Source organism: Asparagus officinalis, chromosome 1, assembly GCF_001876935.1.
Source record: "Asparagus officinalis chromosome 1, Aspof.V1, whole genome shotgun sequence".
NCBI lineage: Eukaryota > Viridiplantae > Streptophyta > Magnoliopsida > Asparagales > Asparagaceae > Asparagus > Asparagus officinalis.
In genome coordinates, this window is record NC_033794.1 from 121,315,660 (window position 1) to 121,330,654 (window position 14,995).

At 40.9% G+C, this 14,995-nt stretch overlaps 1 protein-coding gene across 2 annotated transcripts; it reads right to left on the minus strand.

Annotated features, from left to right (window-relative positions):
- On the minus strand, positions 256-13,295 carry LOC109829240 (receptor-like serine/threonine-protein kinase At1g78530). Of its 2 annotated transcripts, none has more exons than XM_020396415.1 (6): positions 13,230-13,295; positions 12,768-12,917; positions 12,351-12,686; positions 12,026-12,280; positions 11,783-11,916; positions 256-623 (listed from the first exon to the last, which is right to left on the minus strand). In XM_020396415.1, the coding sequence occupies exons 1-6, from the start codon at positions 13,255-13,257 to the stop codon at positions 435-437; spliced, it is 1,092 nt and encodes a 363-aa protein (XP_020252004.1). In that variant the 5' UTR covers positions 13,258-13,295; the 3' UTR covers positions 256-434. The 2 variants fall into 2 exon arrangements, with proteins under 2 accessions (XP_020252004.1, XP_020252005.1); XM_020396416.1 differs by lacking the exon at positions 13,230-13,295 and adding an exon at positions 12,977-13,213 and having other exon boundaries at positions 257-623.

Below are 14,995 nucleotides of genomic sequence, written 5' to 3' on the forward strand. Positions count from 1 at the left end.
AACTAATGACTCTAGTGCCCTAATATTTCTAACAGATGGAATGGCATATGGGAATGAGGTCAGGAGATAGAAGGATACTTAAAAAAAAAAATATTTAGGGAATATACAGTTGAGCATAGAAATTTATATTGCCAATGATAGGCCATGATAATCACAAAAGGAACCAGTGATAATGCGGCGTTGAGGCAGTTACGAGAGCAATATCCTTGTCATAATTGCCTTTGGGCTTTGGAGGCATACTTAACAATAACATTGCATTATGTGGATTAGTCTGAGGATTTGGTAATTATATATGCAGCACAAAGTAATAATGGATAATGATTATGCACATAGCCCACCATTTGTTCAATGATGAATTTTCAAAAGCACAAAGAATCTTGTGCTGAATTTGACTTTAAAAAAAATCTACTCTTTACACTAAAAAAAAAACCCAATTATACTTTTTGCGAGTTTATTTCCTCGAGCATCTTAACAACTCTAGCCATGTCTGATCTCTTGAAAGGATCCGGTTCTAGACATTTTTCTGCAACTGCAAATACTTTCTTGACTTCGTCAACCGGAAAATTGATGAGGTTACTATCAACTGCATGTTCTTCTTTCCTATCTTCAACAACGCCTTTCACCTGTTACATGCATTTGCTGAGTTCAAGTTACCAGTAATTGACTGTAACAGAATGTAGAGAAAATGGAGTCCAAAAGTGAAAAAAAGTATAGCAAACAATGGGATCCAAAAGTATATATATAAAATATGCATGCCATGGCAGAAGTAATGCACTATAAATGTATCTGGTAAAGTTAGTTCTTACGAGAAACAGCTTGTTATGCATTGTAGTTACTGAAAAATTGCTGATCAAAGAAATATATTTCAATAGCATATGTAACTTCATTAATCATGTAAAATCTATAAGTACCATGCGTGACAGAGTTCATGTTCATAAAAGGTTTATTTACATAGCCTAGTGTGGGGAAAAACAAGTAAACTGAAGAAACTGAGGCAGGTAGTACACACGACTTGAAATTCCGTAAGAAGCTGCAGCAATAAAATCCTAGAACCATAATATCTTGGAAATAAACTTCTTTAGGAATTTCTTTAATTTTTTTAATCGGAAACTATGATGATATATATTTTCAAACTTCAAAGCTGCGGAATAGATGGGTTTCTCTTGAATTTTCAAGGTATCATAACTGAATGCATGTTGCAGTGTTTTCACTTAAATTCTTATATCTATCATAGTCGAAACATCACAGAGTGTTGTAATTTTGAACTGAGTAGTGAAGAAAACTTTGGCTAAGGCTAGTATATATGATAGAGAATTAGAGAGAGATGTAGAAGAAGATAGAGAATTTGGTGCTTTTTTTTATTCATATCAAATTCTCCCACTCATGAGTTTATATAGATTTATACATGACCCTTCATACTCTACACATTTACTTTCATAGAATACAAAGAGTCATCTCTTAGAATATCACCCCACTTATTATACTTTGATTCTTAGGATTCCCTTCCACCTAGGATATCACACTATGGCTCTTGGGTTGTTTAGGTTGCTAAACACTGATTCTTAGGATTCCCTTCCACCTAGGATATCACACTATGGCTCTTGGGTTGTTTAGGTTGCTAAACACTGATTAGTTCAACAGATATCACACTATGGCTCTTGGGTTGTTTAGGTTGCTAAACACTGATTAGTTCAACACTCCTCCTCAGGGTTAGCAGGTTTAACACCCATTAGTTCTCGAAGTGTGCAGAAGCGATCCTTCAGCAAGGTTTTGGTGAGAATGTCTGCAGCTTGATCTTCAGTTTTGCAGTAGATGGCCTCCATCTCCTTGTCCACGATCACGTCTCTGATGAAGTGGTATTTTCTCTTGATATGTCTCGTCCTTTGGTGGAAGACGGGGTTCTTTGCCATTGCGATCGTTGACTTGTTGTCGCAAAGGAGAGGAGTATGCTATAGTTGTTTTTCACCAATGTCTTCAAACACATCCCTCAGCCACTTGATTTGTGATGCTGCTTGAGAAGCCACCACGTACTCGGCTTCTGCAGTTGATAGTGCCACAGACTCCTGCTTCATTGACGCCTAGGAGAACACACCCAATCCGAATGTGAAGCAGTATCCAGAGGTACATGTCATCTTCATCACCCCCCAGTCACTATCGCAAAATCCGAATATCTTTGTTGAGGAGTTCTTCTCAAAATGGATCCTAAAATTCTGGGTGCCTTGGATGTACCTAAGGACCCGTTCAGCAGCTCTCATGTGCACTCTTGTTGCACAATGCATGAACCTGCTTAAGAGACTTGAGGCAAACATGAGGTCAGGTCAAGTATTAGAGAGGTAGAGGAGACTCCCTATGATACTTCTATAGAGGTTGAGGTCTTCTCCTTCGGTACAGTCTCCCTTCTTGAGTTTATCACTGACCACCAGTGGGGTAGAGACGGGCTTGTAGTCTGCCATGCCGAACTTCTTCAAAATTGACTGTGCATAGGCCTGCTGATGAATGATGATGCCATCTTCGTCCTGCTGGATCCCCATACAAAGAAAGTGGTGAAGGAGGCCTAAATCTACCATCTCGTACACCTCCATCGTGTCTTTCTTGAACTCATGCATAAGCTTCTCACTGTTGCCTATATAGATAATATCATTTACATATACAGCTACAATGAGAATATCTACCTCATCTATTCGAATGTAAAGTGTGGCTTCACTAAGGCTCCTTTTGAAGTTATGTTGGGTGAAGTAGGAGTTGACCTCTTCATACCACGTCCTTGGTGCTTGATTGAGACCGTAAAGCGCCTTGTGGAGCTTGTAGACTTTATCCTCGGCTCCTACAACTTTGAACCCTTGCGGTTGATGGATGTAGACTTCTTCTTGTAGCACCCCATTGAGGTTGTAGCACCCCATTGAGGAATGCCGACTTCACATCGAGCTGGAATACCTTCCACCCTTTGTCAGCAGCTAGAGCAATCAAGAGACGAATTGTCTCTAGTCTGGAGACAGGGGCAAAGGTTTCATTGAAGTCTAGAGCAATCAAGAGACGAATTGTCTCTAGTCTGGAGACAGGGGCAAAGGTTTCATTGAAGTCCACTCCGAGCTTTTGTGAATAGCCTTTCGCCACAAGCCGTGCCTTCTTCTTGTTGATGGACCCATTAAAGTTCAGCTTGGTCTTATAGACCCACTTGACGCTGATGATTGGCTTGGCTGCAGGTTTCTCTACCAGCTCCCAAGTACCATTTTTCTCTATCATGGAGATCTCCTCCTGCATAGCTTTCTTCCAATCTTTTTCTTTGATGGCTTCTTCAAATGACTCAGACTCCAATATGCAAAAATTATATGAAGCGTAAATCTCATTAAGATTTCTGTATCTTAATGGAGTTTTATCTGAGGAGGAAGAAGAACTAGGACCAGAGTTGGATGGTGTGCTTGAGGAGCTAGCACTTGATCTTGGTATGGTTGAGTCGGAGCTTGTTGAACTTGAACCGTATTGTGGAGTTTGCACTTCTGGCTCTGGATCTGGATCTTGGGTGCTCTCTAAATCTAGGTAGATGAAGCTTGTGGGCACCTGCTCCTCCTTCTTGAGATCCCAGTTCCACTTGGCTGATTAGTCAAAGACCACATCCCGTGAGATGATGATCTTTTGAGTCTTCAGGTTGAAGAGCCTGTAGCGCTTCGTATGGCTTGCGTATCCCATAAAGATACACCTTCTTGTGTTCTCCTCCAGTTTGGATCTCAACTGGCCTGGGATGTGAGCAAAACAAACACAACCGAAAACTTTAAGGTGGTTTAAGGAAGGTTTTCTACTTGAGAATGCTTCTAAGGGTGTCTTGTCCTTCATTGCTCTTATTGGACATCGGTTAAGAAGATACACTGCGGTGTTGACTGCTTCTCCCTAGAACTTGTAGGGAAGGTTCTTATCATGTAAGAGACTCTTGGCCATCTCCATGATAATTTGGTTCTTCCTTTCTTCCACTCCGTTCTGTTAAGGAGTGTATGGACATGTGGTTTGCTTCTAGATGCCAAGGTTGCTGCAGTAGTCCTCAAACTCTGCTGAAGTGTACTCTCCATCCCGATCACTTCGAATCTTCTTGATCACTATGTCTGTTTGTCTTTCCACCATTTCTTTGTACTTTTGGAAGACGATGAAAGCTTCTGATTTGAGCCTCAAAAAGTAGACCCAGTCCATCCTACTAAAGTCATCAATAAAAGTGATAAAATATTTATTGCCGGCCAGGGACTCCGTCTTCATTGGACTACATAGATCCGTATGGATCAACTCCAAAGGCTTTGTTACCCTCCATGCTCCTTCCTTTGGAAACTCGCCTCGGTGCTGCTTGCCTTTCATGCAACTGGAGTAGACACCTTCAACTCCTTCAATGGTTGGGAGGCCATACACCATTTCTCTGCTTTGAAGAGTCTTGAGGCTTTGGAAGTTGAGATGCCCGATCCTCTTGTGCCATAGCCAGGAGGAGTTCACCTCTTTAACCTTTAGAGCTTGAGTGTTCAAGTAGTGCAGTGAGAGAGGAAAACTTCTGTTGGGTTGCATCTTGATTTTGGCCACCAAGTTGTTAAAACTCCTATCATCATAGATCTTCATTGCTTGATCACCAAAAACTAAAAAATAACCGTTAAGGAGCATTTCACCTACACTTAACAATTTTCCTCTAGACCCGGTACAAGCATTACATCCTTAATGTATATTTTTCCTTTATTTGTATTTACAGCCAATATACCCTTTCCTTCAGATTTTACAATATTTCCATTTTTCATCTTAACACTACCAAGATAGGATGTGTCTAAGTCTATCAACAGTGACCGGTTCGTGGTCATGTGGTTACTACAGCTACTGTCAATATACCAAAGACTATCATTACTATCTTTTCCTCCATGACAAGCAAAGAAAACATTACCTTTGCCGTCTTGTTCTTGGTTTGCAAAGACTTGCCGACAATTTTGGTTTTGATTTCCTTGAGTCCTGCATTGCTCTTTGGTATGCCCAAATCTGGAGCAGTTGATGCACTTGGGCTTCCCCTCGAACCAGCATTTCCCTTGATGAGATTTGCCACAAGTTCTACATGTGGATTTGCTACCTTGTTGGGAGTTGCCACTTTGTTGTTGTTGTTGTTAAGGCTTTGGAGCAAAATTGGGCTTGCCTCCTTTCTTCTTTTTCTTTTTCTTCTGGCTCTTTTGTTAATTTGAGCTCATGTTGAAGCTTTGGAAGACTCTCTCCATGATAGAAGCTTCATTCCTCTTCTTAAGCTTTTGGTCAAACGCCTTTATAGATGCTATTGCCTCTTGTAATGAAACATTCTCCATATCTTTTGTTTCTTCTATCACACTTACAATGAGGTCATATCTACTAGAGAGAAATAAGAATTTTTTGAACTACTCTTTGATTTGTTACATCTTCACCATATGTTTTTAATTGATTTATAACAATGGTGAATCTAGTAAGAAAATTATCGAGTCTTTCTTCTACTCTCATAGAGATTTGCTCAAACTCTTTTCGAATAGTTTGAAGCTTAACCGCCCGTACCTTTTCACTTCCACAGTACTCTTTTTGGAGGATGTCCCATGCCGCCTTTGCTGTCTCCTCGTTGGAGATCTTGGGGAAGATGGAGTCGGGCATTTTGGATCAACTCGAGGGCTTTGGCATCCCTCATGTAGTTGAGCTTTAATGTCTTCTGCTCTGTCAGGGTGCGAGAGTCTTCGTCTTCTGGCACCTCGAAACCTTTCTCCACTAGCTTCCAAAGGTCATGCGCTCTGAATATCTTCCTCATCTTGATCCACCAAAAGTCGTAGTTCTCCCCGGAGAAGATCGATATTCGTATCTCGTCGGAGGTAGGTTTTGGGTCAGACTAAATGACTATTGGGTCAGCCACTTGAGCCCGAGATAAAGTTGGAGAATCGACGGTTGTATCGGTCATTTTGCGGAGGCTATTTGGAAGAGTTTTGGTAGTGGGTGTTGCTGTTTTTGTAGAGGTATGGTTTCTTAACACTTAGTTGTCGTAACGAAGCTCTGATACCATGTTGTAATTTTGAACTGAGTAGTGAAGAAAACTTTGGCTAAGACTAGTATGATAGAGAATTAGAGAGAGATGTAGAAGAAGATAGAAAATTTGGTGCTTTTGTTTTTTTTTTTATTCATATCAAATTCTCCCACTCATGGGTTTATATAGACTTATACACGACCCTTCATACTCTACACATTTACTTTCATAGAATACAAAGAGTCATCTCTTAGAATACCACCCCACTTATTATACTTTGACTCTTAGGATTCCCTTCCACCTAGGATGTCACACTATGGCTCTTGGGTTGTTTAGGTTACTAAACACTGATTAGTTCAACAGGGGGAGCTTGTTCCAATATGGCCTATATGTAGTTTTTTGATAATAAGTACACTGCGATGTCCTGATCATATTAATATCAACTCGTCAAAATTTATCCTTTCGCATGTTTTCTTAATCAAGTCCCCTTTGTGATTATGCACACACCAGGTTAAGATTTTAAAATGTTGCCAACTAGGAAAATAGATAATCAGACCCCCAATCATAAATTATACAGCGGTGAGAGGGGCTGAGGGTACGATCATTTGGATGTTGTTGATAATAGTGTATTGTAGTGGGTTTTAGTCCCACATTGCTTGGGAGAACAAACCTCACACTCCTCTACTTGTATAAATATATGTGCACACTCAATATTCAATTCAAGGGAAATTTACCCAAGATTCTCTCTCTCTCTCTTACTTTAACATGGTATCAGAGCTAGGGCTATTTCCCTTTCAATAAAATTTTTAACGCTTTTGCGTTCTTTTGCCAAATCTTGGCCTTATTGCTTTGCAGCCGTTTAATGTTTTATTTTTTTTATTTTTATTTTTAATTATTTGGCGTTCATCTGCCAGATATTTTGGCCTTGTCGTTTTGCGGCCTCTTAACGCGTTTCGCGTTCTCGTTTAACCTTCGGGTTCTATTTTAAACCTTCGGGTTTCATTCTAACCTTCGGGTTCTATTTTAAACCTTCGGGTTTCATTCTAACCTTCGGGTTCTATTTTAACCCTTCGGGTTTCATTCTAACCTTCGGGTTCTATTTTAACGGCATTGTCGTTTCAAGACCGTCTCTCGGTCTCAAATTAACGGCATCGTCGTTTCAAGCCGTCTCTCGGCCTCAAACGAACGACATTAGTAACAGCATCTCGACATCTTAACGTCTCAAGATTGCTGTTATGGCTCCTTCAGAGAAGATTCCCAAACCACCTTTGCCCCTCAATGATCAAAGTGACTGGGCAGGGTGGTCCACCATTGTCACCAATGCCTTGCGTGGCGCTGGTTTGCTTGATCATCTCACCAGTACGGGACCAGTTCCACCGTCCATCAGCACTGTTGCTTCATCCAGTACTATTGCCTCTGGCAGTGGTGATGTCGATCTTCAGACTGCTCGTGCTCTCTATGTCAAGGAGAGTTCAGAGTGGCAATTGCAGGAATTTCGTGTTATGGATTATCTCACTCGCTGTGTTGGCTCTGGTCTCACTGTCGAGATTGGCTCGCTTCCCTCTGCTCAGGCCATGTGGACTCGTCTCACTGAGCGTTTCACTGAGTGCTCGGGTGCACGGGAGGCATATCTTCTGCAACGCATTTCTCTACAACGCAAAGGTAGTTCATCTCTGCAGTCCCATTTTGGACAAATGCAAGCTTTTTGGACAGAGTTACGCTCCATGCTTCCTGGACGTAATTCCACATATGAAGACTGGCTAGCCTGGTACGAACGGCATGAGGTGCATCAATTGTTTCAGTCCCTTCCTGAATATTCAACTATGGCTGATCAACTACTTCACCAGCCTCAATTTCCGACTTTGGCCTCAGTTATGGGAGCTCTCACTGCTTATGAGACCCGGCAGCAGACAGCACGACTCAATTTGTCAACAGACACTCCTACCTCTTCACTCGAGACTGTTTTGTCTGTACCTGTCACTGCTCCTGTTATGAATTATACTTCTCCACAGGCTCCCTCTCCACAGGCTCGATCTAAGCTCTCTTGCAAATATTGTAAGAAGGAAGGACACCGCATTGAGACATGCTTCAAGCTTCATCCTGAGTTACGTTCCTCAGGTACTGGACGTGGTCGGCGACCCCCTCAGTCTCAACCCTCTCGTACACCAGGATTGTTGGCCAATGCTATACCTTCTACTACTTCAGACTCTACTATTCAAGCTATTGAAAGTCTTCGCCGTCAACTTGATGCTTTTCAACATATCACCTCTACATCCGCCGCACAACTCTCTGGTATGCATTTTGCTGGTTCTTCAGCTAATCCTTCAGTCTCTGGTATGAATGATCTCTGGATTTTTGACTCTGGTTGTTCCTTTCATATGACTTGTAATGCCTCACTTTTATCCTCTGTCTTTACTTCATCCTCTCTTCCTCCTATCTACACAGCTGCTGGACAACCATTGTCCATTACTCAGTATGGCTCTATTACCCCACAAAATGATCCATCTGGTCGTCTAACACTTGGTCCCGTCTATGTGGCTCCACAATTGTGCTTGAATTTAATTTCTATTAGCTCTTTATGCATGGCGGGCCTGTTTGTCTCATTTTCTTCTGATACTTGTATTGTGCAGGATCCACAGACGGGCAAGACGGTTGGGGCGGGTCGTAGGAGGCACAAACTGTATTTTCTGGAATATCTTCACCTTCCAGAGTCCATACGTCCACGTTCTCTTGTTGCTTCTCTTTGTTCGTCAAAACCCTCTACCTCGCTTCCTGCCAATTTATGGCATAGACGACTTGGTCATGTGTGTAATAAAAGGCTGGAGAGTCTTATTCAGTCTGGAGTACTTGGTCCTGTATCATCTAGTTCTAGTATTGAGTCATGTGCTGGTTGCAAATTGGCTAAATTCACTGCTTTACCATTTAAAATGAGTACATCTGTATCCACTTCCTTATTTGATTTAGTACATTCTGATATTTGGGGGCCAGCTCCTTTGCCTTCTTCATCTGGCTACTTATATTATGTTAGTTTTATCGACGATTTCTCTCGTTTTACATGGGTTTACCTACTTAAGAATCGCTCTGACGTACTTACTGCTTATCAAGCCTTCACTGCTATGATTTTCACTCAATGGCAATCTCGTATTAAAGTTTTTCGTTCTGATTGTGCCAAAGAGTACCTATCCTCTGCCATGCGCTCTATCATGTCCTCTCATGGGACTATCTTTCAACAGTCATGTCCCTACACTCATGAGCAAAATGGTGTTGCTGAACGCAAACATCGTCATATCCTCGATACTGCCCGATCAATGCTCATTTCTTACTCTGTTCCTCGTCGTTTCTGGGCTGAGGCTATTCTCACCGCGACTCATGCCATTAATATCACTCCATCTAGCTCTCTTTCCGGTGCTACTCCTTATAGTCGTGTTTATACTCATCCTCCCCGTTATGATCTAGTTCGCGTTTTTGGTTGTCGATGTTTTGTTTTTCTGCCATCTCACGAACGTGATAAATTGTCTCCCAGAGCAGTTTCTTGTGTTTATTTAGGAATTAGTTCAGAACATCGAGGTTATCGTTGTTATGATCCCGCAACTCGTCGAGTTCATATATCTCGTCATGTTCAGTTCGAAGAGGATTCTCCATATTATTCTACTTCTGATGACTTTAATTTCCTCCACTCTACCGATCATGCTTCCCCGTCCACTGCATCACCCACTTCTTCACCTCAATTTTCCTTTCGAGATCTCCCTGACATCTCTCCCTCTCCTTCTGTTGACTCTTCCTCACCTGAGTCTTCTCTTACACCATCTAATCCATATCCTGTGGACACAACTCTCACTCCAGAAAATACTGTTGATCTTCATGCACCTGCGCCAGCATCTCCCCCGCCTGAGGTTCCTCTTGCTCTTCGTCGAGGCAAACGCCCACATGTCATGCCTGCCCGGTATGCTTCTGTTACTTCTTATTCACCTATCTTTCATAACTTTCTTGCTGCCATTCATACTATTGTTGAGCCAAAGTCCTTCCAAGAGGCAGTTCAAATTCCAGAGTGGCGACAAGCTATGGCTGAGGAATTTCAAGCATTTCAGCAAACTCATACCTGGGATATTGTTCCCTGTCCTCCTGGGATCTCTCTTGTTGGCAGTAAATGGGTTTATAAGGTCAAGTTTCGTCCTGATGGCACCATTGAACGTCGAAAAGCTCGTTTAGTGGCTAGAGGTTTTACTCAGCAACAAGGTATTGATTATGAGGAGACCTTTGCTCCTGTTGCTCAGATGCCCACTGTGCGTACTCTCCTTGCGGTCGCTGCTGCTCATCGTTGGCCCTTATACCAGATGGATGTCAAAAATGCTTTTCTTCATGGCTCTTTATCAGAGACCGTATATATGCAACCGCCTCCAGGGTCAAATATTCCTCCGGGACATGTATGTCTCCTTCGTCGTGCTGTTTATGGTCTCAAACAGGCACCCCGCGCTTGGTTTGAGTGTTTTCGCGATGTTGTGCTCAAAGCGGGCTTTATAGAAAGTCATCAAGATGCTTCTCTGTTTGTTCGCACTACATCGCGTGGCAGGGTTTTATTACTCATCTATGTAGATGATATGATCATTACAGGTGATGATATGACAGGTATACAATACGCAAAATCTCAGTTGCAACAACAGTTCCACATGAAGGATCTTGGATCTCTTCGGTATTTCCTTGGTCTAGAAATTTCTCAAGGCCCGCGGGGTGTATTACTGTCTCAACAGAAGTATCTCTCAGATATTCTAAATCAAGCTGAGTTAACTGATAATACAACTGTCGATACTCCACTCCAGCAGAATGTCAAACTTTGCTCTACTGACGGTGAGCCTCTATCTGATCCTACCCGATATCGACATCTTGTTGGTCAGTTGGTCTATTTGTGCATCTCTCGACCAGATATCTCTCATGCTGTTGGTATTGTCAGTCAATTTGTTAGTGCCCCACGTTCTGTACACTATGCTGTCTTATTACGGATTCTTCGGTACCTCCGGGGTACTAGCACTCGCTCACTTTTGTTTCCTGCTACATCTAAGTTAGAGCTTTGTGCATATTCTGATGCTGATTGGGCTGGTGATCCAACTACCAGAAAGTCTACCACAGGTTATTGTATATTTCTTGGTGATTCCCTTATTTCCTGGCGAAGTAAGAAACAAGATGTTATTGCTCTTTCCAGTACTGAGGCAGAGTATCGTGCAATGTCCACAACAGCTAAAGAGATTATTCATCTTCGTCGCCTTCTCAGTGATTTCGGTATTTCTGTTACGACTCCTACTCCTCTCTACTGTGATAATAAGAGTGCCATCCAGATTGCTAATAATCCAGTATTTCATGAAAGGACCAAACATATTGAGATCGACGCTCATTTTGTCCGTCACCAAGTTATCAAGGACAAGACAATTCTACTTCCTCATGTTTCATCCGCTGACGAGCTTGCAGATTTCTTCACAAAGGCCTTACCTGTTCATCGGTTCTAGTTTCTTGTACGCAAACTCACTTTGTTTGATCCAACATGAGTTTGAAGGGGGCTGTTGATAATAGTGTATTGTAGTGGGTTTTAGTCCCACATTGCTTGGGAGAACAAACCTCACACTCCTCTACTTGTATAAATATATGTGCACACTCAATATTCAATTCAAGGGAAATTTACCCAAGATTCTCTCTCTCTCTCTTACTTTAACAGATGTGATCCTAAAGATAAAATGCCGAGAAAGGAAACTCAAAAAGTATTGTCAATTGACTACTATGTTTATGTACAGTCGGTGTTCAAGGGTTTACCCAGGTGACTAACTTCGTGCCTTCCTCAATAAATGATTCATCCGTTGGCTGTTTTCCTGTTAAAAGTTCGAGCAGAACCACACCGAAGCTGTAGACATCTCCCTTTGTCGTTGCTTTCCCCGTATCAAAATATTCTGAAAGAGCGACGAGAAGAAATTTAGAGAAGAAACTTCAGCATTATCAGGACGTGAATTATAACAGAAGTTCGAAACCATTTAAATATTTGCAGATCCAGAAACAAACCAGGAGCTAGATAGCCAAAAGTTCCAGCTACAACAGTCGAAACATGAGTATTATCTGGTCCCATCAATGTTGCCAATCCAAAATCAGATACCCTCGCCTCCATATTTTGATCTAGTAGTATGTTACTCGATTTAATGTCTCGATGAATTATATGAGGAATACAGTCATGATGGAGGTACGCTATACCCCGAGCTGCTCCTAATGCAATCTTGAACCTAGTTGGCCACTCCAGAGGTTTTTCTTCACGCATCCTTCCTGCATAAAAAATTCAACCTCCTGATAACTGAATTCTAAAAAAATCCAAAAGAGCGAAAACACAACTTACTGTGGAGGAATAAATCCAAGCTTCCATTTGGCATCAGCTCGTATATCAGTAGATTAAACTGAGGTGCTATGTAGTATCCATGAAGAGTGACAATATTTCTATGCTTTATATCACCCATTGCATCTACTTCTCTTTCAAATCCAAGATCCCTCTCTGTGCGTCCCTTGTTTAGTCTCTTCACCGCAAATGCCATGTCATCTATGGTCAATTTGTACACCGTGCCATATCCACCAGAGCCGATAATGTCTTTGTTTGTTAGCTTCATCATCGTCTTCATGAAAGCTTTTGAATTTATGGACTGTGTTGTCGGAGACCGAAACATCACCATTTTCCCACCTGTTACCATAAAATCAGTCATCATCGATGACTTCCAATAATGTTTCAGATTTATCGTTATAAGTATAAGTAGAAATGAACCTGATAAGCTTTCTTCAACAATCCTACGCTTCCTCGCCCATCTTTTGTATAGGAGCACCGAGATTATGATCTTCGATATAATGAATGCAACGCAACAAATTGTAATATAGAGGGCTAGAACAGCAGAACTTGTCATGCTGTTTGAATCATCTGTACAAATTCATTGTTGATCAGATGGGATGATGATTAAATTTGCAGGGAGGACTTACCAAGTAACCAGCAGCGATATTTGGTGATGATGAGAGCTTAACCACAACAAAATTGAGAGCGAAAGAGCCTTCTCTCTCTCTCTCTCTCTCTCTCTCTATGATGTGAAAGAGAACATATCAGATGAGAATCGAAGTGATGGATGCAGGTGTGAATGAGATGAGGGCATGTGTCAACTGAGCAGCAGAGTTTGGTGCAAGAAAAGGGGGCGAAGCTCAACAAAAGAAAATTTTATTGAACCATGTGAATTCTCACCTTTTCCCATTGAGCTGGCCTTCCTCATTGAATTGGTACTGAACTGTATATTACTTTATTTCTCAAGTCCTTGGGACATAGAGTACTGAAACGGTGACAAAAACAGCTAGAATTATTTTTGCTTTGATGGTGTGCAGTGACTATTGGTGACGTGGTGTTAGTTGCAGCAATAATTGTGCTTAGCTTTTTTTCAAATAGGGCTCTTTATGGGAGCTAGCATGGTGAATCCTACTTGTTTAATACAGGATTTAACTTTGTTGGTCCTTTTTTTTGAGGTGACCTAGAGTTTGAGAAAAAAAAAAATACAATATTGGGGTTTGTCTAGAGTGGAGCCTCACATTGTGAAAATAAAGGGGTCCATTGCATTCATACTTTCGCATCGGTTTAGGGGGTGTTTGTTTCAAAAGAAAATTGGCATTTGGGTGGATTTTAAATTCTAGGATCAAAAAGTGGGTTTTTTTGGATTTTAGAACTCCATAAAAACTTGTTTGTTTCAAAACAAAATTTAGAGTATCAAATCCCCAAATAATAAAAAAATATGAAATTTAAGGATTTATGAAATTCTCTTTTTTGGGTGGGATGTGGGGTGGATTTCAAAAGTGTTAGACAAATTAAGGATTTTAAATTCCAAATCTTTTTTGGGTGGGATGTGGGGTGGATTTCAAAAGTGTTAGACAAATTAAGGATTTTAAATTCCAAAAAGTTTGAAACAAACAAAAATATTACAAATAGACAAATTAAGGATTTTAAATTCCAAAAAGTTTGAAACAAACAAAAATATTACAAATTATAGTATTCAAAATCCTAAAATATTATTGAAACAAACAAAGTTTTAGGAATCCCAACCCATAACAAATTACCTATGGATTTCAAATCACATTGTGAAATCCATATCCTAAAATTATAGGATTTGAAACAAACACCCTTAGAGGAAAAAGTAAATCCTAAAGTGGGCCTTCTACTGAAAATCATACATGAAAAGAAGTAAATCATACATGTCGCATTACCAAGTTTACATCAATGCAATCAATATCAGTGAATAGAGCGGGCAGCAAAGCAGAGAGTGTCACGCTGAATTGGTACGGGTTTGGATACAACCCCAATCTACATCATTTGAGAATGGGTTAATTGCAAATAGACGCCTTATAGTATGTTTGTATTGACTAACTACCTCCGTTGTTCCATTGTCGTTGATAGACCGCTTGAGCTAAATTTTCTTTTTTGCTCTTTTGTCCTTAGGTGTACTCATTAATTTCACCCACGGGCATTATATTCCGAAATTTCATCCAAGGATAAAAGAGTCAGCAAAATTTGACCTACGAGGTTTATTTGCAACAATGAAACTACAAAGACAGCAATTACAAAACATCAATGCTGCAAGGGTCTACGTGTGATTAATCCTTTGAGAACCTAAGGTTGCCCCGTGACCGTATAAGCAAACCCTAGATAACCTGGAATATTCTTCAAAGACTTGAGTTTGTAGATTGTCCTAAATGTTGGGTGCCGAATCAAGCTCCAGCTTAGATTCGGATTTAAATGCTTGGCCCATTACTAGTAGTATTCTTGAAGGTCAAGTTGACTTGGTGGACAAGTCAGGGGTGTCTTTAAATGAAACGTCTTATTCTAGGATTTTTTTTAGTAGAGAAGGAGAGAGATACAATATTTTTGTAATCAGGATTTAACAGAGGGCGTAATCGGATTCAAGGGTATTGTGATAGAGAAGGGTCAACAGTTTTTGTCCATGTAAAAGATCATATTTTCAAGGT

Excerpts from the sequence above, each read along its gene's own strand:
- LOC109829240 (XM_020396415.1), bottom strand. The coding sequence starts at position 13,257 with ATGAGGAAGGCCAGCTCAATGGGAAAAG. Across the intron at positions 12,687-12,767 it reads TGTTGAAGAAAGCTTATCAG|GTGGGAAAATGGTGATGTTT; the intron begins GTTCATTTCTAC and ends TTATGGTAACAG. Across the intron at positions 624-11,782 it reads GCACGAAGTTAGTCACCTGG|GTGAAAGGCGTTGTTGAAGA; the intron begins GTAAACCCTTGA and ends TGCATGTAACAG.